Source organism: Centroberyx gerrardi, chromosome 3 (genome assembly GCF_048128805.1).
Source record: "Centroberyx gerrardi isolate f3 chromosome 3, fCenGer3.hap1.cur.20231027, whole genome shotgun sequence".
Taxonomy (NCBI): Eukaryota; Metazoa; Chordata; class Actinopteri; order Beryciformes; family Berycidae; genus Centroberyx; species Centroberyx gerrardi.
Genome location: NC_135999.1, coordinates 15,048,960 through 15,070,162, shown reverse-complemented (window position 1 = coordinate 15,070,162; position 21,203 = coordinate 15,048,960). Strand labels below are relative to the sequence as shown.

At 42.8% G+C, this 21,203-nt stretch overlaps 1 protein-coding gene across 1 annotated transcript; it reads left to right on the top strand.

Annotated features, from left to right (window-relative positions):
• Positions 1-5,733: 5,733 nt before the first annotated feature.
• prom1b (prominin 1 b) lies at positions 5,734-20,784 on the top strand. Its single transcript, XM_078290937.1, has 23 exons — positions 5,734-5,891; positions 8,385-8,505; positions 8,609-8,672; positions 8,811-8,900; positions 9,435-9,652; positions 9,849-9,923; positions 10,076-10,139; positions 10,296-10,304; positions 10,466-10,625; positions 10,803-10,955; positions 11,231-11,354; positions 11,557-11,660; positions 11,771-11,855; positions 12,325-12,471; positions 12,831-12,902; positions 14,124-14,216; positions 14,706-14,759; positions 14,923-15,003; positions 15,154-15,222; positions 15,758-15,847; positions 16,724-16,839; positions 19,645-19,679; positions 19,834-20,784. The coding sequence occupies exons 1-22, from the start codon at positions 5,749-5,751 to the stop codon at positions 19,664-19,666; spliced, it is 2,154 nt and encodes a 717-aa protein (XP_078147063.1). The 5' UTR covers positions 5,734-5,748; the 3' UTR covers positions 19,667-19,679; positions 19,834-20,784.
• The last annotated feature ends 419 nt before the right edge of the window (positions 20,785-21,203 follow it).

Genomic DNA, 21,203 nt, shown 5'->3' with positions numbered 1-21,203 from the left:
TCTGAATACTGTGTTCTGCTTTAACCTCCAAACTGCTCTCATGGAGTTGCTCCAAGTTACTAAGTTCAAGAGCAGCTGTACTGGTAAACTCTCATGTATGAGTGAGTGTAACCCTTCTTCTCTCTTCAGCTACCCAACCTTTTGTAAAACGGTTCATATTTACCTATTGAACTAAGACTTAAACATAAAATAAGACACCATAGTCTTATCAGGATCTGTACATCATATATCGATATAAATCTTATAGCCAGTGGCATTTTCATTGTCCCTGATTGACTCTGGTTGTAACAAGATGAAGCCAAAAAGAGTGAAAACATTCAGATCAATAGCTGATTAATTAAGATATAATATAAAGTATAATATATGTATATGAGTTAGCAACAATAGTAATTACTTGGGTGTTGCTTCAAATAGTGTTATTTAGTTTAGTTTAATAATTTGCACAGTGATGACACTGAAATAAAGTAATACAAGTGATAAAACACACTGAAAGAAGCCGAAAATACCAATTTGTGCAGGGTAGATAAAAAAACAGACAAGTCCATCATGATGAACAAAGCCACGCCTGAACTGGTTAACAGAAACTAAATAAAAACGAAATGCAACATGATAGAAAACACTGCAGTACGTAAACAGGTTTTGGACATAATGTACTTTTCCATAATGTACTTTCTACAATACAGGGATGGGCAGCGTTAGGGAGACTGAGGACAGGCAGGAGATTGATTGGATATGACAAACATTTGGATGGGAATCCGATTGTGTAAGGTTGACCTCTCTGAGAATTATTGACACTGTGGGATTGGGACCCACCTGTCAGAGGCAGGCACACAGAAAACCGCCTGAAAACCAAGACATTTGATTGACTCTGCAGTATGATGCCTTTTTCTTTGTCTCTCTGTGGACTGTGTCTCATAACATCTTCAAGCACTGACCACTGTGATCTGGCACTGTTAGAGATGTCATGTTATTTCATTCATGTATTCATTTTGCAGTTTCTCAATAGAGCTGCTTGCACCTAAGTGTCAATGGAGAAGGGAAAAGCGGCATCATTGCCTCCCTCCCTCCTGACATGGCATTGGCTCTTCCTTCTCCTGACTCACTCGCCCACCCTCGTCGCTCTGTGTGAATGTTGCCTTCAGGGTGAAGTTGCATTTCTGGCTAGTTCTCCGTGTGGGGAGGCCGGGTCTTATCCCTCTGATACACACAGGGTAGATTAGAGGATTAGCATTCGCAGGGCTAATGCTAACACTGTTGGGCTACCACTGCTACAGATGGCATTGTCACACACACACACACACGCACACAGACACACACATGCATACACACAGACACACACACGCACACTGAAAGTGGGTCATAGTCCTGGTATTTGTCTCTGGTTTCCTTAATTACTGTGATAGGTAGTAGATTAGTTGTTTATCAGGAAGCAAGTAAATCAGCTCACACTCAAGAGAAACCCAAATTAGATGTCTGATAAGGATGTGTAAGACAAGGATAAAAAAAAAAATCCACTTTATCATATCAAGATGGCAGCCTGGACAGCATATATTTAGGTGCTTCTCTTGTCTCTCTTTATCTGTTGCACCTGTCCATTTTTCTGATGATAAAGTAGCATTTCTTTCATGTGGAAAGTGTCAACTGAAGTGTCTTTAAAAATAAAGTAAAATTGACATGCCACATTATCCCCTTAGTTGTCTTACACAACAGCACAGTAGGTTGTGTAACTTTCTTTAGCTCCTGGTGCCATGAAAATACATACAGTATTGACGGCCTTGCATAACACTCACTCAGACACATAGTAGGCAGGATTTAAAGCGATATACGTAACTCTGTTCATGGGCAAACCTGTTTACAGGCTTGACAGGTAAGCTTCAAATGATTTGTGGCTTATGGCGTGATGCTAACCTCTCTACGCCTTGAGTCCTACAGCCCACAGTATCACTTTTCACTCAAGCTGTGGTTCATAATGAAAATAATCAAACCAACTAATCCATCTCTTCTCTTTCATCACTTAAAAGCTGTTTCCCCAATGTCAAAGTTACTTCAGTCAACACAGTGTCTGTCCTTGCGCTGCCCTAAGACAACTTTAAAACATAGCAAATAGTTTGCATGCATAATATCTCAAAAAAAGTATATAAATGTTTTAAGAAGTCAACTGCTCTATTACAAAAGCTTACATAGTCACAGCAAACTACCTCTTGTTTACCTGCAAAAAGGTCCTCAGCTTGTTTTGCATCATGCACAAACCGTTTTGGAATATCTTTGTCCAGCAATTAACTCTGGTTCACTGTTCAGGCCTTATTTCCCCAAATGTAAAATAATAAAAAAGAAAAAATAGCATTTAATGTAATGTGATACTTGTAGGGAAATAGAGAGAGGTCAGAGAGTGGTCAAACTGTAAGGTCAGCTACAGCGCCCTGGAAGCTGCTCATGGTCACTTCAGCTGAGCGGGTGCTGGCCTCTTGAACCCGGGTCACCGCTCCGCCCAAATGGCCAAATGATTATCACATTTAATTTCTCATTGTCTGGGAGATATTGAGAAAATTGAAGCATTTCAAATCCATCAGTAAAGGCTGAATGTAAAAATTTTCTTCTTGTCAAAAGTAAACTTGCAGTCAGCTTAAAGTTAAAGTTTATAACAGTTAAAGTGGTTCACAATTACAGTTGCTATCAACATTAAGGTGAACTCATGTACAGTAGAACTTGTCTAATAGCCTACATGCCTAAATTCCATGGTCAACCATGTCGATGGGTTGATGTTATATGAATTCCAGTCTTCTTTGTCTTGGGTATGTGGTGGGGAGAGTGTTACTGTATTTTATATGTGGCATATACTGTAAAATGGAGAGGAGATGCATGTTAGGTTGCATAAGGCCAAGACCACACCTATCAGTAATCCCTAGGAGCAGGTCGCAGTAGAGGATTGGGCTAGCCTATATTTACCCATTAAGAGGGTTGTGGATTCTGACTTACATATAACAACACTCAACAGCAGTATCTGATGGCTTGCTGTTGCCATTTTTAGTCTTAGATTGGCGTGTATGGACTTTTGTGTGTGTGTTTGTTCTGATGTGTATGTGATGTTTTCTCCACTTTCTCCAATTTTGATTGAGGAGAAAGCTTAATAGGCCTATGAACAGTTTCACTAAAGGTCCTTGATTATGAAACAATTCTGAACCAAAAAACAAACAATTTGTCCAATAACCACCAGGGATACTTGAAATTATTTTTCAAAAGTGGCCCTTCAGATAATGAGAACAAAATGATCCATTTTCCGTTCCGAAAGCCTTCATGTGTGTAAATAATCAATCGCCCTCCATGGAGACTATTGCAATAGACAAAAGTTCATGATGGGTGGTGGTCTTTGTTCATCCTTCAGGTCTAATTCTACTGGTTGTTTATCCCCCATGTCCCTTTCGTTCGGGGTAGCTAGCTCTTATACCGGGTCACTGAGCTAAGCTGTCTAAGCTTAACTACCCTGGGTGGCTAATGCTAACTAAGCAGCTGAGCAACAACAGGTGGTACAGACACTCAGATGTGCTTGTATGCTGCATCTACAGTGTTCACAGAGATACGTTTCTGTTCCCTTCATCCTGAGGTCTCCTCCCCCAGTATGATGGCTCTTCTGCCCGTTTCCATCAGGGCTAAACAGTTACTCAGCAATGGTCTAGGAAAAGTAAGGCTGCCAATGGTGAATCCATTGTGAGAAGAAGACAGTGCTGAGAGGATTATCCATATGGCCACAAAAGATACCCAACTAGCTTCACAACTCCTTTTACTTACCAGAAAGACTTATATAGAGACATTTTCACTTTCAGGGCATTATCATAAAAGTCAAAATGGATACCGAAACCCTTAAAATTTGAGTTTTACAAATCTGACAGATCATTGTCTTTTCACTGAAGAGCGAGTCTGGCATAAGGTTACAAACCAACAAGATATCTAACCACAGTACATACAGCATCGGCTACATAGGTGTTCTCACCTCAGCTGAGTGTCAGCAGGTGTCTTAAATTAAGACTCAACCAGACACTGAATGTTTGAGTGTGTGTGCGTGACAGCAGTGTCAGCACCCACATGCTAAACTGGCCTCCATCTGCTTGTCTCACATGTACCATGTTTTTGACATCTGTCTATATGAGAAGACTTTCTATTTGGAAATATTAAATACTGACATATTTTGTCTCAACTTTCTATGCAGCATAGTAATGCAGTAGTAGTAGGGCTACCTTACTGGGTGTTTCCTCACCTACATGTTCATACATAAGTGTGTGTGTACTAAATATAGCATGTGTGTGTGCTTAAGTGCAAGCATGTGTATGTCTGTGATGGATTGTTTACCTGCTGAGTAACAGTAATGGGTGAGTCACCATCCAGGTAGGCTTAAGGTTGGCTGACCCATATAAACATATAGACCGTGTTGATTGGCAGTCCATACAGCTCGGCTTACACTGAACAGGCAGCTGTTACATATATGAATGATATAGAGGCATCACTCGCCCCATTTATAAAAGATGAATCCACAGAATCCAGATTGTCTGCTCATGAACAAATGAAAGAAAATGTTAGATATTCGACTCCAACATAGAAACAACAGTCTCTATACATCTCGAATATACTCTATACCTCTAAACATCACACATCTCTATACATCTCTGTTATACATAATGGTAAAAATGAATGGGATATGAAACTGTGTGAAAGTATATAACTTGCACAGTTGTGTATTTCACATAGTACTTTCCAGATTTTTTGTACATTTCCTTATTTATAAATGCAATTCATGGATTTTTCTTCATTCCATTGTGTGTGAAACTGGCCGATGAGTGATCGACATCAAACCATTAAACTGTCTGTAAAACGCTTCTGCACGAGAGATTATAATTTTACAGCATTGTTTTTGTATCTAATGCTTACCAATGTATCTTATTTTCTCAGATCTGATTGTCAAAGTCATTCAGCAGAACATGGGAGGAATTAAAATAGAAGAATGGAGAAAGGTAGGTGTTGTGTCAGTGTGAAATTGTATGAATGAATGAATAAACTGATGATTAAGATTGACAAACGTTAATATATCAGAGTATTAAATCACAGTACTTGAACACTAAGAATCACAATGTGATTGTCATTGCCACGTTATTGTAATGCTATCAGGACATTTTTGGGGACTCCCACCCTAGTTGCATGTTAAGTTATTAGCCTGTAGTAGTGCCCTATTTCCGTCGTATTTCATGACAGTTGATGTCACCTTCACATCCCTGTTTAGAAACTGGAATTCTGCCTCCTAATCTCTTGACTCTCACACTGACCTTGTTTTGTTTGTCTCTGCTTCCCTCATGCTGCTGCTTTGTGTGTATGTGTGTGTGTGTGTGTGTGTGTGTATGTGTGCACGTCTGCGCGCTTGTGCACATGCTCTGCTGTTACAGCCAGAAAACGTCATCCTATTGCTACAGGTAAAGTCTTAATAACTGTGTGCTGAGATTTTGTGTGTGTGTAGTTTGTATGTGTGTGTGTGTGTGTGTGTGTGTGTAGTGTGTGGGTGTGTGTGGGAGGGATTGTGAGTGGATATACTGACTGATAGTGGGATTAGGCAGAGGAAGTGAAAGAATGGATGAGTAGAGGAAGTAAAGTGAGGAAAGTCTGTGTGCTGATGAGATGATCATGGCTGCTCTCCTCCTGCAGGGGCTCTACTATGAGGCGGGCTTCATCGTCTGTGCGACTGTCGGGATCGTGCTCCTGGTCCTCATGCCCATCGTGGGAATGTGTTTCTGTGTGTGCCGGTGCTGTGACAACTGCGGAGGGGAGATGCACCAGAGACAGAGGAAGAACGCCGACTGCCAGCGAGGCTTCTACACCGCCTCGCTCATCGCCATCTCCATCTTCATCACGTGAGTCTCCCATGACTTCATATCATTGTCATCATCATCATCATCATCATCATCGTGTTGTTCATCACCATTTTGATGATTATTCTTTCTTTGCTAAATTGGAAATTTTACTTAATGAGAGGCAGTATCAGGCATATAGGACATGATGCACAACCACATACACTCGCATGCACTCACATGCACACACACATGCACACACACATGCACACACACGCACTCACACACACACACAGTAGAAATTGATCAACAAGTCACCAGAAGTCCATTCATTTACTATAGAGCTTAGTGAGCAGGGAAACTCGGCTGGCGTGTGGACTGACAACAAGCTTGTTGAGAAAAGTTGCCACAGCTGAACTTTTCGCAGTCATCGGCCATCAACAGCCAATATAATTTGCATGCTTCCTCATTTCTCTACTGATGTAATATAGTTCCATTTCCAGAATAGAGCGACCCATCAACAAAGTCGTATGCAGTGTGAACGCCCATTAATGGGTCGCTCTATTCTGACCGATTGTGGATTGTGCATCTGTAGCGGTCTTGTGCAGCTGAAAATTTTTTCTGCTCTGGTGGTGGCTGCCAAGTTAACGTTGCTAGCTGGCAAGCACTAGTTAGGTAGTATTACAGTAATCGCAAATATACACAAAAAAAACCTTGATAAAGTTACATTCAAGCTCACCATCAACCCCAATGGTGGATTCAACCGTGCTTTTTAAGACATGTATTCCGGTAGTATTTGAAATAAAAGTTGTACAGAACTTGGAAGCTTTAAATAGCTGAAATAAATTTCTCTCCCATTTTGCACTTGCCAGTCAGAACTATTGTTTATAGAACTAAACGACATTAGCAGGGAAACAAGGAAGCAAACAAATCGGATTGGCTGTTGATGGCCAATGAATTTGATTAATGATTAATTAATGGATTTCTGGTGACTTGCTGATCATGTTGCTTGCAGTCTGAATGCAGGGCTAGAGATGTAGGAACAAACAAATAAACATCTACTATTACACAGTATGTGTGTATGCATCTGTGTGTATATATTTGTGTCTATGTATGCGTGTGTGTTTGCGTGGGTGCAAGAGTGTGTGCATGTTTGTGTTTGTTTATGTGTGTTCTTCTGCCGAGTTACATATACAAAACAGACAGACACAGCCGCGCACGTACATAGATAGACAGAGACATATGAACAGTATACAGTCTATACCTGCTGTGAGGAGGAGACAGCTGTAGGGTCGGGGAAATCAGAACCAAACACTGCAGGACAGTTAGGTGTTACTGACACCACTTGGCTGGCTGTGAGAGGGCTCTCTGTCTGAACGAGTGCTTTCACATCACACACACACACATACGCACACACACACACACACACACACACACACACACACACACACACACACACACACACAAAGCACGTAGTGATGAAATGGAGATGATATTGTCTAATTAGGGTTTATTCATTCTTTTGTATTCCCTTCCCTCATAGAGTTAGCAGATGTCCCCCTTGGTCTCTGTCTCTCTCTCTCTCTCTCTCTTTCTCTCTCTCTCTTGTTGTGCTGTCAGTGAAAAGACCAGTCATTGCTTTAGGGTTGGCATAGTAAAAGAGCTCTTTGGTCTGGCAGGTTTTTTCTTGATGTCTTGCCATAATTTGCCCAAGTCTTACACACAGGCAACATTTCAATTCAGCATGGACCTTTGTTTGGTGACCTGACAAAGATCCTTGTTGGAGCAAAACAATGGCTGGGAGTTTTTGTCCCAATCAATAGTGAAAGGGCAGCTGACGCTGCGCAGGTCTTCATATAGACTTTCTGCTCATCCAGTCGACCCAGCACCTTGACTGGACTGCATGTGTCTGCACCATTTTCAAGACAGTGAAATGTCATGACACAATCCTCTTTTACTATATCACACTACAGTGAATGTACAAAATATTAGGGACACTTCTCATGATGTACATTGATGAGGTGAATCCAGGTAAAATCCATCATCCCTTATTGATTTCCCTTATTACATCTATACCAATCACAAAGGAGGAGATGTAGATAAAGGGAAGTGTCAGGAAGATGTCCCTAATATTTTGTACATTCAGTGTATAACATACTGTTGAAATTTACCCATCTACTACCTCTACTATCTCCACTCATTTGAAGATGAGTCCATCTTCAAAGGAGTCCATCTCTCCTTGAGGTGATCTTTCTACCTGATTACACTCGCTTATTCCCTGCTGTTCTTCTGATCAGCAGTCAGATCTGAGAGACAGACAGACAGACAGACAGACAGACAGACAGACAGAGGGACAGAGGGACAGACAGAGGGAGAGAAAGCAGGATATGCAAGATATAGAGACTGAAATAGAGTGATTTTTGAGACCCAAGTAGAAAAAGAAATATTTTAGTGGAGGCATGCTGCCCTCTGCTGGCCAACTGTGCTTACTGTATTGCTTTGCTTGACTGGTCCTGTCTGTGTGTGTGTGTGTGTGTGTGTGTGTGTGTGTTTCAGTGCTGGAGTACTGTTTGCCTATGCTGCTAACCACAATGTCAGCGCCCAGATCAAGAGCACTCGGCGATTCATCAACACCAATATGAGAGACCTGAGGACATTTGCTAACAACACACCTGCGGTATGCACGCACACACACACACACACACACACACACACACACACAGACATTAATGTTCAAATTCCTCATGCCTCTCTAACGTTATTGTGTTGTCCTGTTGCAGCAAATCGAATATTTGACAGCGCAGTACACCACAGCAAAGAACAAAGTCCTGTCAGACCTGGACAGTGAGTTGAACCCAGAACATTTACATATTTGTCTAATCTCTCACACAGCGGTTCCCTCTGTTGACTAACGGGTGTAACGGCTGTAGTGTTACCTTGTAGCCTAGCTTACTGTTCTAATCGTCCTGCGTTGTCTGACAGACATTGGACCTTTGCTGGGTGGCAGGATCCACAGTCAGCTGGAGAAAGAAGTGGTTCCCTCCCTGGACGCGGCCTTACGCATGGCAGGAGGTAATACAGCCTCTGTTAATATCACAGAAAATCTCTTAATATTACCGCAACTGAGCTGTCATATCACAACGCCTGTATTATACCTTATATCTTGTCACAGCTCTCATTAGTAGAAGCTCTACAGCCTCTAATAATTTCCTATTCCATTTCCTCTCTTCACTCTTGTTGTTCCCCTCTCACTCCCCTTTTTGTCTAAAGCGAAAGTTGAGAATGCCATCAAAGGTAACCGGAGCTGATCTGGAATCAGTGTTGCAGTGGTTGTGACTTGGTGTCAGTGTTGTCAATAGATCCCGAACCGTTGTTGTGCCCTGTAAACAACCTTCTACTGTGGTGTTCTTGTGTGGATTGTTGATCTGTGATCAGTGCAACCAGTGCTGTTGTCGTCATTTAATTTCATGTCATCTTGATATTTCTATGGTGGTTGTATGTGTGTGCACGTGTGTGTATGTGTGTGAAATGCACAAGAACTACTGATTCAAATGCAAGATTCTGCCTCATCCTCCTCCTCTCCTCCTCCTCCTCTCCCCTGTGCAGCCATGCGGGAGACCAAGGAGGCCCTGGAGAGCGTCAGCTCCTCTTTGGAGGTCCTTCAGGACGGGACCAGGAGGCTGCAGGCTAGTCTGGCCGGGGAGCGAGCCTCTCTGTCCAACACCCTGTCCGACCCCGCCTGCACCAATGGAGCCGTCTCTCACACCTGCAACACCATCCGAGCCACGCTGTCCCAGCTGGGAGTCAGTGCCGACTTCTCCGGGGTACCAAGGAAGAATTATAAATATAAACAGAGATTATCTGAAACACACAGCCACAGATACAGATACAATCAGACACACACACACAAAACGCATCAGTGAAGAATGCAAAATAACAATGAATAGAAACAAGCATTTAAATTGGCTACTATATCTCCTTTTCTTTCTGACTCCCTCTCTGTCTTCTCCTGTCTGGCAGCTCCCAGACGTCAGTCAGCCGCTGGCCACAGTCAACACCGTGCTGAAAACAGACCTCAGCAACATCGTCCAGAAGGTTAGTCTCCGTCTCCAGTCGCTACAGCTCATCGTCCCTCTCTTCTTCTCCCATCTCCCTCACACACCCATCAATCCCACATTCACAGTGGTTTAAAAACACTTATATCTTTTTTTCCTTCATTCACTTTCTCTCTCTCTTTGCATCACCAGGGTTACTCGTCCTTTAATGACACACCAAGACTGGTCAAGGAGCAGACTAAGAACATTGTTTCAGGTACATGCGCGTGTGTTTATTTGATTTTGTTAGCTGGTTTACCTGAATCAAATTCTGGTGCGGTTTCACCCCCAGTTCATAAATCTTCATCAATGTTTCACTTTTATACTCTTTCCTCTCTTATCTGCAACTGCATACTTGTGGATGAAACCACAGCTCTGCCTCGTAAGTCCTGTCTGTCTCTCTCCTCTTTCTGTTAGCCTCCCAATCTTGATACCTCAGAGTTGACAGGCCTTTTAACTGATGTAGAAACTTAAGAATAAATAGCAAACTGATTTAAAAATGTATTTGTTTGAATGCCTGTCTGACTGTCTGTATGTGTGCAGGAGTGAAAGGCATGCTGGATAAGATTGGCGGGGAGATCACTGGCTTCTCTAAGATGTTTCCAGTGGAGGCCTCTCTCGTCAACTTCACCATGTTCCTCAACCAAGGACAGAAGAACATCGAGTCCTATTACCCACAGATAGACCAAATGGACTTCTACAGGTCTGTGTGTGTGTGTGTGTGTGTGTGTGTGTGTGTGTAATAATGGGTAGGTTAGTATGCTGCATTCGTGGTGCAGCGTGATTGAAGGTGACGTTTTATTGTTTAGGTTTGACGTGAAGGTTTTGTTTGTGTGTGTGTGTTTGTGTGTGTGTGTGTGTGTGTGCATGCATTCTCCAGGTGGGTCGGCTGTGTGGGCGTGCTGTGCATGATCGTCCTGATCCTGGCCTTCAACTTCCTGGGTCTGCTGTGTGGCACCTGTGGCCACGACAAGCAGGCCACACCCACTACCCGGGGCTGCCTATCCAACACCGGCGGCAACCTGCTCATTGCGTAGGTTACCACGACAACAGCCCGACCCTCAAACTGAAGGGATCATACAGAGATAAATAGATGAATGAGGGAAATATAAGACCCCTAGTTAAGTGGAAGATGGAGGGGGAGATAGAGTCAAAAAGACAAAACAAGGAGGAAGAAATAAAGCAAACTGCTGTGATAGATGATGCAAGACAGGAGACAGACAAACAGAGACACTGTAGGACGATTTGTTGACTGATTGGTCTGACTGTATGATTGTATCTCCCCCTCTCTCTCTCTTCCTCTCTCAGTGGGGTGGGCTTCAGCTTTATCTTTGCCTGGGTGCTGATGGCCTTGGTGACCACCTTGTTTGTTGTTGGTGGCAACGTGGAGAAGCTGGTGTGTGAGCCGCTGGCCAACCGACAGCTATTCAAGGTACTGCATACAAACACTCCCACTCTTCTTCTTCTCTCCTTCCTGAACCGTCTTATTTTCACTCTCCTCTCCCTGTGCTTTCCTTGGAGAGGCCTTTTATCTGAGCAGGACAGTGTTGCATAACAGACAACACTACGGCTCTGTGTGCTGACGAATACACATGTACGTGTATGTGTGTGTGTGTGTGTGTGTGTGTGTGCAGATCATAGACACCCCATACATGGTTCATCCCACCAAGAAGAACTTCCTTCCAGGAATGCTGTTCCAGAACCCGAACATTGACTTGACTTTGGGAAGCATGTACAGGTAATATGCAGACAACACACACACACGCACATGCACACAACATACATGCAAACGTACACACATTGAAGGAGATTCAGCATGTGACCGTACTGTGTGCATTTCTCTCCTAGGGAGTGCTACGAGAACAACGGTTTGTACCACGCTCTGCAGCTAGAAACCTTGTTCAACGTCAACTCCTTCCTCAACAGAACTGTGGTAAGTGTCTGCTTACCGTGTCGGTATGCAGTGGTAAAGGTCGGTGTTAGCATCTGTTCAAGGCGGCGTTCACATCAGCATTTGTGATACGTCAAAAAATGGACTATATCCCATGTATTTCATTGAGATCTGTGCGGTGGCGGATGACATGGATTGACGGAGCACAGTGCATGAAAATATCGCAGCCCAATCAAAAAAGTTGAAACTACTTCAACTTTTGGTTGAGCGCAGGTTAGCGTCATCTGCTAACAGACTTCATCAACCAATGAAATTTGTGCAGACTGCTTCAAAAGGTTTCTAGACACACCCACATCAACGCAACCTAGGTGGTTTCAACGCAGACTTGTCCATGATTGTGACGGATGCCAAATGTCCCATGTGAACGCGGCCTTAATGGAGCAAGATGAAGGCACTTTTGATAACTTGAACGTGTGTGTGTGTGTTTATGCGTATGTGTGTCTTACAACAGTACAACAAAGACCTGGCCAAGGTGTTTGAGAGTGTGCAGATCAACCTGCAGGGCATCACACTGCTGGAGCAGGCGGGCAGAGACAGCCTCATCAGCTTCGCCAACTCCGGAGTCGGAGCGATCGAGTACGAAGCGTACCTTGCTGAGGTAATTTGTTAGTGTGTGTGCCATTTGGGATTGTTTTTAGCTAAGTGGTCTGAATGCAGATTGCTGTTGAGTCTCGCACTTCATTTGAATAGCATGAAACCAAGTTGGTCCCAACTTTGTTAGTTGAGGATTTATTGAAAAATGTAAATACATTTTTAAAAACATTTATGATTTATTGTTTGTATCACACAATACTTGCAAACAAAATACCTGTTCTGAACTTCTATCATACCTTTACAAAATACCACCCCTACAAAAATACTGAAACTAGAACTGAAACTAAATGGAAACTCTGAAATTGCTTAATTATTAATAAAATGTTTTGTGTGTGTGTGTGTGTGTGTGTGTGTGTGTTCTAGGTAAATAAGGGTGTCACTCTAGTGGATCTCCTGTCCTTCTCCAATGACCTGGAGGCCCAGGCCGACCAACTGGTGAGTCCCATTCAGCTCCATCCACCTTCACTCTGTCAGACTCACTATTGTACTCACAAGATACAGTAATAGCATTACTTTTCGATAAAAGGACAACTATGCTAATGTTTTAGATGACACCTATTCTTCAAGTGTAAAGAGGATGGATTATCAGCATGCAAAATGTAACTCACTGCTGTCCAAAGAACGAAATAGTGTAGAGTAACTTGATTGAAAGTTGATATATCAGATGAATCTTTATGAGTCTTTTCAAGTAGGTTTAATGCTGCCGACTACAGGAATCTGTCAGACTGAATTCCCATTCAAGTTCCACTCTTCTGAGCATAGGAATCAGACTGAATCACTCCCAGGAACTCCTAAACTGAATAACTATCCATTTAGATTGTTGATCACACATAATTTGGACTCAGACACTAACCCTAACCCTAACCTTTTTTCTTAAAGGAGAATACAACTGACAACACTTCATTTCAGTATAACTCAAACAAACATGCTACAGGTCCACAAAATCAGTCTCCTCTTCATCTCCATCACAAGTTTGAGTCTTATTCCTCTGTTTTCTGGCTCTGGGAAAGAATTGTTCAAGTATTCTGAAAAAAAAAGTGGTGTTCTCCTTTAATTCTGCTTATATGTCCTAACTACTCTGAGCAACTGAACATAAATGTTTGACTTACTCATTATGGCTCGCTTATAGCTGGCTCAGTGTGTGTGTGTGTGTCTGCTGCACTGGCCTGTACATGTATCGGTATATATTCCACCGAGGAAGAATACACAGTCGGACAGCCTCTTTCTGGAAAATACTTCTGCTTCGTGGTCGGCCTGTTGGTTTGAACAAGCTTCCCATTCATCCTGAACACACACACACACACACACACACACACACACAGACACACAAACACACACATTCATGGCACATGCATGGTATGGCAACTGTGCCTTTTACGGTAAAGCATATGGGACATGCAATGGAAAGGATTGTGTGTGTGTGTGTTGGGGGGTACATGCCAGTTATATATTATTGATTCGATATTCAATAACTCTAATGATCTACAGTAACTCATGCTAGTAACTCAACAATTTGCAACTATAACAATCTATGTTTGCTCTTTGTCTTTGTCTGTGTGTGTGTGTGTGTGTGTGTGTGTGTGTGTGTGTGTGTGTGTGTGTGCATGTGTGTGTGTGTTCGTGTGTGTGTGTGTGTGTGTGTGTGTGTGTGTACAGCCTCGTGGTGCACTGGAGAATGCACTGAAAGGACATGCCAGCAGTATCAGACAGATTCACAAAGAACAGGTGGTTCCCTTGGAGCAAGCAATGGTAATAACTTCTACACACCCTACACACACACACACACACACACACACACACACAAACACAAAACATAAATGCCACACACAATTAAACACATACCCTTCACACACACATGCACATGCAAATACACGCTCATCCACATAGGCCCTCTCCCAGGCTCCCATGTTCCCAGAAAGAGCTTTCTGCTCCGGAGAAAGCAAGTCAGCGTACATCTTTGTCCAGTATTCCCCTCAACTTTATTTTCTCTCTTCCTCCTTTTGTCTCCTCTCTCATAAAATGGTGGCAAAGAAATATGTCAAAGCGCGGGTAAGCCGCTGTTGATGCACTGCACTAAGTTGTGACAGTGCTGTTTGTGTGTGTTTTTGCTTTAGCGGTGTGGTGTGCGTAGTGAAAGCGGTGACGTGAAGTGACGTAGTATTTGTTTGTGAGTGTTCAGACGTGTGTTTGTTTTTTTTTTTTTTGTTGGTAATGGAGTGTGTGTTTTTTCCCATGCAGAGCACCCTGAGCCAAAGTATCCGACTGCTGCAGAGGACGGCCAACGACCTACCGGTGAGGAGACACTCTGACAAAACCACCCATGTACACTGGCACTGTGCATACTAAATGAATCTACCTCTGTCTCTGTCTCTCTCTCTCTCTCTCTCTCTCTCTCTCTGTCTCTCTCTCTCTCTCTCTCTCTCTCTCTCTCCCTCTCTCTCTCTCTCTCGCTCAGGTCAAGGTCACTAATGTCCTCAGTGCCATCGATGCAGCAGAGTACCTCATCATTCATAATGCCTCACAGGTGGTTAAGCAGGTAAAAGAGTTTGCGACAAATACCACACACACACTTTCTACTGTACGCAGTTGCCTCAATAATGGTTAGAAAATAATCCGATCTCCTAGTACAGACATGTAGATACACACATTTACTCATTTCCTAACCAATTTCTCCTTTGTTGTCTAGGAAACAAATGGCTACATACACAGCTTGGTGGGCTACTTCAGACAGTACACAGAATGGGTTAAAAACTCTGTGAGTATGCTCCCAAGTTCCTCTTACTGTGTGTTTTAATTTGTCTTTGGGGTCAGTTTACAGAAGGGACAATGTCAGGAGGGGAGAGAAGTGTAACTGCAAAAAGTAGACATGCACACAGGGAAAAGCTTTCATCCTGTGCTGGATGTATAGGCACTACTAGTGAATGAACTATGCTCAGTGAGATCAAAATGTTGTATAGATTTCAATAAATTATAGGAGCTTTAGAAGTTCCCTGATTACAACCACACTCTTTACCAAATAGTCCAGGATGTTACTTTGATTTAAACAACGTGGAGTCGGTAATGAGAAGGGTGAGGAGAGAACAGCAGATCTGCCAGCTGGAATTGAAACCTCCACAAGTGGAGAATTTTACCACCGCTGCACCATACACTAGTTTTGGTTTTACATTTGACGTCATTCTCATATGCACTGTGTAATCTACATTCTGGGTTTGTGTCTGTATATATATGTATGTATGTGTGTGTGTGTGTGTGTGTGTGTGTGTGCGTGCGAACGTTAATCTCTCCTACAGCTGACTGCAGAGGTGGCCCAGTGCAAACCCATCAGCAACATCGTGGACAGCATGGAGATAGTAGCTTGCAGCTTCATAGTTGATTCAGTGGTAAGGCACGACAGCAGTGTATTGGTGTGTGTGTGTGTGTGTGTTTTGCATGTGTGTGTTCAAGCGTGTGCATGTGAGCAGCAGGCTATCGAGGCGTGCTGGACTCATTCCCCGGCTATGTGCGGCACATGTGCAGTACGTGTATCTGGATTTCAGCTAGAGATATAAATGGTTCTTTGAGCGTTTGAGAGACCCGTGGGTTTTGGGGGAGAGGAAGATTGTGGAGTCGGCTGCAAGTACGAGAACAGTATGTTCTCAATTCTCAAACACGCTCACACACACACTGCGATGGGTTAGGGTCTGTTTAGAGGGAGGGCGGGGAGTTACATACACATAGATTCCCCACTGTTCACACCCAGAACCCAGAGGACTTGTAAAGTTTTATATATACATATCAGCTATATATCACGTATGTGAGTTTGTGAGAGTTTAATGAGTGGTGGGACAAGCTGCAGACTGTGTCAATATAAACAGGGAATTTATATATCAGCGTGGTGGCAGTGCGTGCCGGCACTGTTCATATATGCGTGCATGTAATATACAGTACATTCCTCGTGGTCTGTATTTGTATTTGGTTTATACTCTTTGTGCCTGTTGATGTGTACACTTCTTGTCATGTGCGTATGTGTGTGTGTATCTGTGTGTGTCCCTGTGTATGTGTCTGTGTGTACTGCAGCAGCAAAAATCTGAAACCTATTATCAGGGAAAATAGTCTCTAATTCAGATGAAGGGCAGGAAAACTGCAGAGTTTCTATGGCCAGTCCTTTACAGAATTGAACTTTCATCAGTCAACTTTTGTAATTAGAGAAAACCTTGAAATATCATGTGAGCAAACGTGTGTGTGTGTGTGTGTGTGTGTGTGTGTGTGCTTTGCAGAACACATTCTGGTTTGGTCTGGGAGGCTGCTGTATCTTTCTGATCCCCAGTATCATCATCTCTATCAAACTGGCCAAGTACTACAGAAGGATGGACACAGAGGACGTCTTCGACGAGTGAGTCCACACACACGCACAAACACACACGCACACACACACACATGCACACACACAGACTTGCATATTTGCACACAGCAATATGGCCAGAGACATACAGATTTCCATAGTTTTGCTCCTAGTTTTTCTCAATCTTTTCTGCTGTAGATAGAAATGAAAGTAATCAAATCTTCCCTTCTCTCCCTCCCTCTATCTTTATTCCCTTTTCGCACCTACCCCGTTTTCCTCCTTTTATCACCTCTTGCGATTTCTCTACTTCCCTCTCCTATTCTCTCCATCGTGTCTCCAGTTCCTCTTACCCATGGCTTGTTGCACTCTGATGTTTGTCTGCTATCCGGCCGTCCTTTCATTCTCTTCCATGTGTCCACAGTTTTGTGGTATGGAATACTTTGGATCTCTTCACTCCTTCCTCACTTTCTCCATCTGGTCTCAGAAATCACAAGCATGGTCTCTCTCTCTCTCTCTCTTTGCATGGATCCTCTTTTCATCAGCTTCTCTCCCGCCGCACTTCTCTATCATCCTTCTTTCCATCATGAGTGAGACCCTCAGAGGAATCGATCACTCCATCCTTGTCGTTTTTTTCGACCGGAGTCTTCCCCATTCTGTCTTTTCTCACCTGACCCGTGTCCACCCTCGCTCTTGTGTTGCAGTATGGGTAATACAGGTAACCGTGGTGAACAAGTGTGCGATATCCATGGCAACCTTGCTGTGGTCAGGTACGAGCAGCGGCCGCCGACTCCGCTTGCCTGCATGCCGCGGTAGAGATTGGTGGAGGGATCTGTGTGAATGTAAACGCGTGTGAGAGAGAAACTGTGTATATTTTTAAGGCGAGTGAGTGACACCTACGCTATAGGTTTGTCTGTATGAGTTAGAGTCTGCATGAGATTTTTCTAGAGATGTGAAAATTTATAAAGAATCCCTCCTATATGCATGAACCAGTATGTATGTGTGTATGTATGTGTGTTTGTGCGCACGTGTATGTGTGCTATAGTTCCCCCTACTACGACACCCTGACCCGGTTCCCACGGGCCTCCGCTCCCCCAAGCTCCCCCGACTGGTGACACAAGGGAGTGTTCTCCCCATCAGAGAGGTATTGATCATCAGTGACAACCATCCATCAACTAACATCTAACGAAACTACCGACCGACACCCATCTAAGAACCACCAAACAACCTGCCATTCTATCATCATCCACCTGATCTCACCACGGCTGCTGTTTCAGCCACTTTTCTCTTTTTTCCTCCCAGTATTTCATCTGTTCATCCATCTTCATCTCTCCATCCATCCCTTTATCTTTTACGTCCCATGTTCATTTCAAAAGCTTGACACAACCCAGGCAACATTAGTTACTTGCCATGGAGGTGATTTAAGCCACAAGCCCCCTTTACACCAGGCATTATCATGTGGCCTGCATCCAGATTGTGCCTAGACATGATACAGATCGATTACATTTACACCTGACGTTAAAATGTGTCTCCAGTACACACACTGAAATCTGATTTCTCTTAAACATCCTTTGAAGTTGACAGTAAACACATCACCTTGCTTGTTCTCCAAACACAAGAATCCTGACAATCCATTTTTAACCAGAATGGTAATATCCAAGCTGCCTGCAACCTGATTGATTTGCGTGGTCTTCCTCGGATCTGTGCAGAACCCGGGAGTGGCCGTCTTGTAGGAAAAAAATTAATTTGTGGTAACAGTATTAACTTATGCACATGATATGCTATTATGTGCGCACAATATATTCAATGTGAGCTGGAGTTGCACAAAAAGCATGCAAATAGACATAAAACATGCACACGTTCTAAGTTGATATATGGAGCTAGTGCAGTTGCAACAACCTCTTTTCTGAGACGTGATTTTAGTGTTGACCAATACAAATCCTTGCAACTGATCATACACGACATCCCTGCTTATTGACGACAATATAGCCCATTAGCTCTCAATATCATTAGCAATTGTTTATTACTAGCGACAAGGCCTTGCATCGTAAGTGCAAGTGTTTTACCTGAAGTAAAACTTGATTATATTTCCATCAATTACATCTGATTCAACTAAATATGTCTTTATTCAACAAAATATCAGGCTAATTAAACTAAATCAATGCAATCAGGTAAATTCAACTAATTATGGCAAGTAGGTGAATTCAGTTTGAATCTTGATAAATGAGTTAAATCAAGCTTTATAAAACCTACTAACAATTTTACAAAATTGTGGGCATATGTAAATTTCTTTGTACAAGTTATGACATTGTGCACACTAAATTATTAAAGTGAGGGCACAAAAGTGAGGGAAGGAGGTCTATCTTGAGTGCAGGTGATGCCATCTTGTGCCCTCGATGTAGTCAATTGTGGCCTCAAAGTGAATATTTTTTCTCCTGTGGCCAGTCACAGGTTATGTAGATCTGTGCACCAAAGTTTATTTCCACTCGTATAGTTGCTATATGTGGATTTCACATATAGCAATCCACTTCACTGATGTTTGTTGTTAATGTGGCCAAATGCCTTGGCCACATTACCAATAAACAAACATGCATTAGAGGTGACTAGGGTTCATTTACACATGGATTTTATACATTTTTGCAAACACAGTCCTATCACTCAGGACGCATGTTAATGCCTTGTATAAAGGGGGCCACAGACTAAAAAAGGCCTAACATATCACTAATGGGTCTCAAGGAGTTTATATTTGCCTTTGCCTTTGGCTAATGCACTGACTGCCTGGAGATCGTGCTCTACTGGTCTTGGGAATGGGCAAATAGCTGATTGCCGATGTTAATTTTATTTTCTCCCTCTCCACAGCGGACAAGAGAACTGGAACTGACCTTGCCCTCACGGTATGTGCCTGCCTGTCTGCTCCTCTCTTTGTCCCCACTCAGGAATAAGAATAAAAGAAAAATGATTTGATTAAAAAAACACCTTTCACAAATCTGAAACACTGTATAACAACAAACTGCATCTCTAATTTCTGACATTGTTCCTCTTTTCCAGGATCTTTGGAATTTCCAGCTTTCCTTTTCAGATCTTCTAACACTTTCAAGGACAAAAAGAGAAGAATGACAACAATCTCAAAGTACAGGAGAAATAAATGAAGAACTTTGTAGTGAGGGTGTTCCTTGTCCCCACTGCTACGCCTCCCCCCAATATCCCTTCAAGCCATTTGACAAGGACCTCTGATGCCAGCCAATTATAATTGATCAAGTGTTCTCTCATGCATTACAGCACCCGTATGCATCACAACAGTAGCGCAGTAATCCTTCTAGTGTTATCAGATGTCAGAGCATTATTCCTAGCTAGCTAGCTTTACCTGTAGCGAATACATTTGTTTCTACTTTATGACTCATTACCAGTTCACCATGGTGACGCAAGTGTACATTTTTTACGCTTTCAAAACTTTTGAAAGTTTTATACATTTTTCTTAATGTTTGTTTTATAACCATGTCAGTAGCTCTTTTGCTTTTCTTCTCTTTTCTTTATTCTGTCTGTGAATGTTTGGGATGTAGCTAGCGCCATTTTGGCTCCGAAAGCATCAGTTGCATTGACCAGGTAGATTTTACACACTGAATGAATGAGGAAACTGGTCGTTCAGTTTGGCTCCTCTGTGGCTATTAATGTCAAAAGCATTAAGAACCTAATTCCAGAGACATGAGGAGGTTAGTAGAGTATATTTGTTCTGGTCCATGTTACCGCGAGAGGCAAAGTGCTGCTAGCTATGCAACTCACACACACACACACATTTCCCTAATGAGGTTTTGAGACAGCTAAAAAGCAAAATATTATATCTTAGACATTTTTCACCAGACCATTAGTGAAGGCCTAGGTGCTTGTGTTGTCAGAGGTTTTTTCGCTATCCTGTGGTTTGGGACATTAAAACTCCCTGAAGCCTCAGCGGTGTCAGAGGCCGGGCTGTGGAAAGCAAACAGTCCGGCTGGAGTTTGTGGTGAGGGCGTGAAACTGTGAATAAAGACTTCAGTCCAGTAAGTGCTGGTGTCCACTTTGTTTCTCTTCCACAAACACAAAGTACATAGGAAACTGAAATGAACTATACATGCATGGGTAAAACCAAAAGACACCCAGTGAGGAAATTCTGGTGGCTTTCACACCTGCATTTGAAGGTTTAAAAAATCCCAATAATCTTTCAAGAATGGATTTTCCAGATTTATGCTCCTTAACATTACAACAAGGAAGAAGACTGAATATAAAAAAAGAGGCAAAAGATGAACTGAGTAAGGCATCTGTGTTCCCAAAGCTATAACCTGTCTGCCAAAGCACACACAGCGCCCGGGACAGCACAGAACATTCATGTAACATATGCAAACTTAGGTACAGTACATGCACACACATCAACTGGAAAGGTTGGG

Bases quoted from the DNA above. Each gene is read 5' to 3' on its own strand.
- prom1b (XM_078290937.1), top strand. From the start codon at position 5,749: ATGCCCATCGTGGGAATGTGTTTCTGTGTGTGCCGGTGCTGTGACAAC. The intron at 5,892-8,384 runs GTGAGTCTCCCA...TGTGTGTTTCAG, and splicing joins GCCATCTCCATCTTCATCAC to TGCTGGAGTACTGTTTGCCT. The intron at 15,004-15,153 runs GTAAAAGAGTTT...TTTGTTGTCTAG, and splicing joins CCTCACAGGTGGTTAAGCAG to GAAACAAATGGCTACATACA.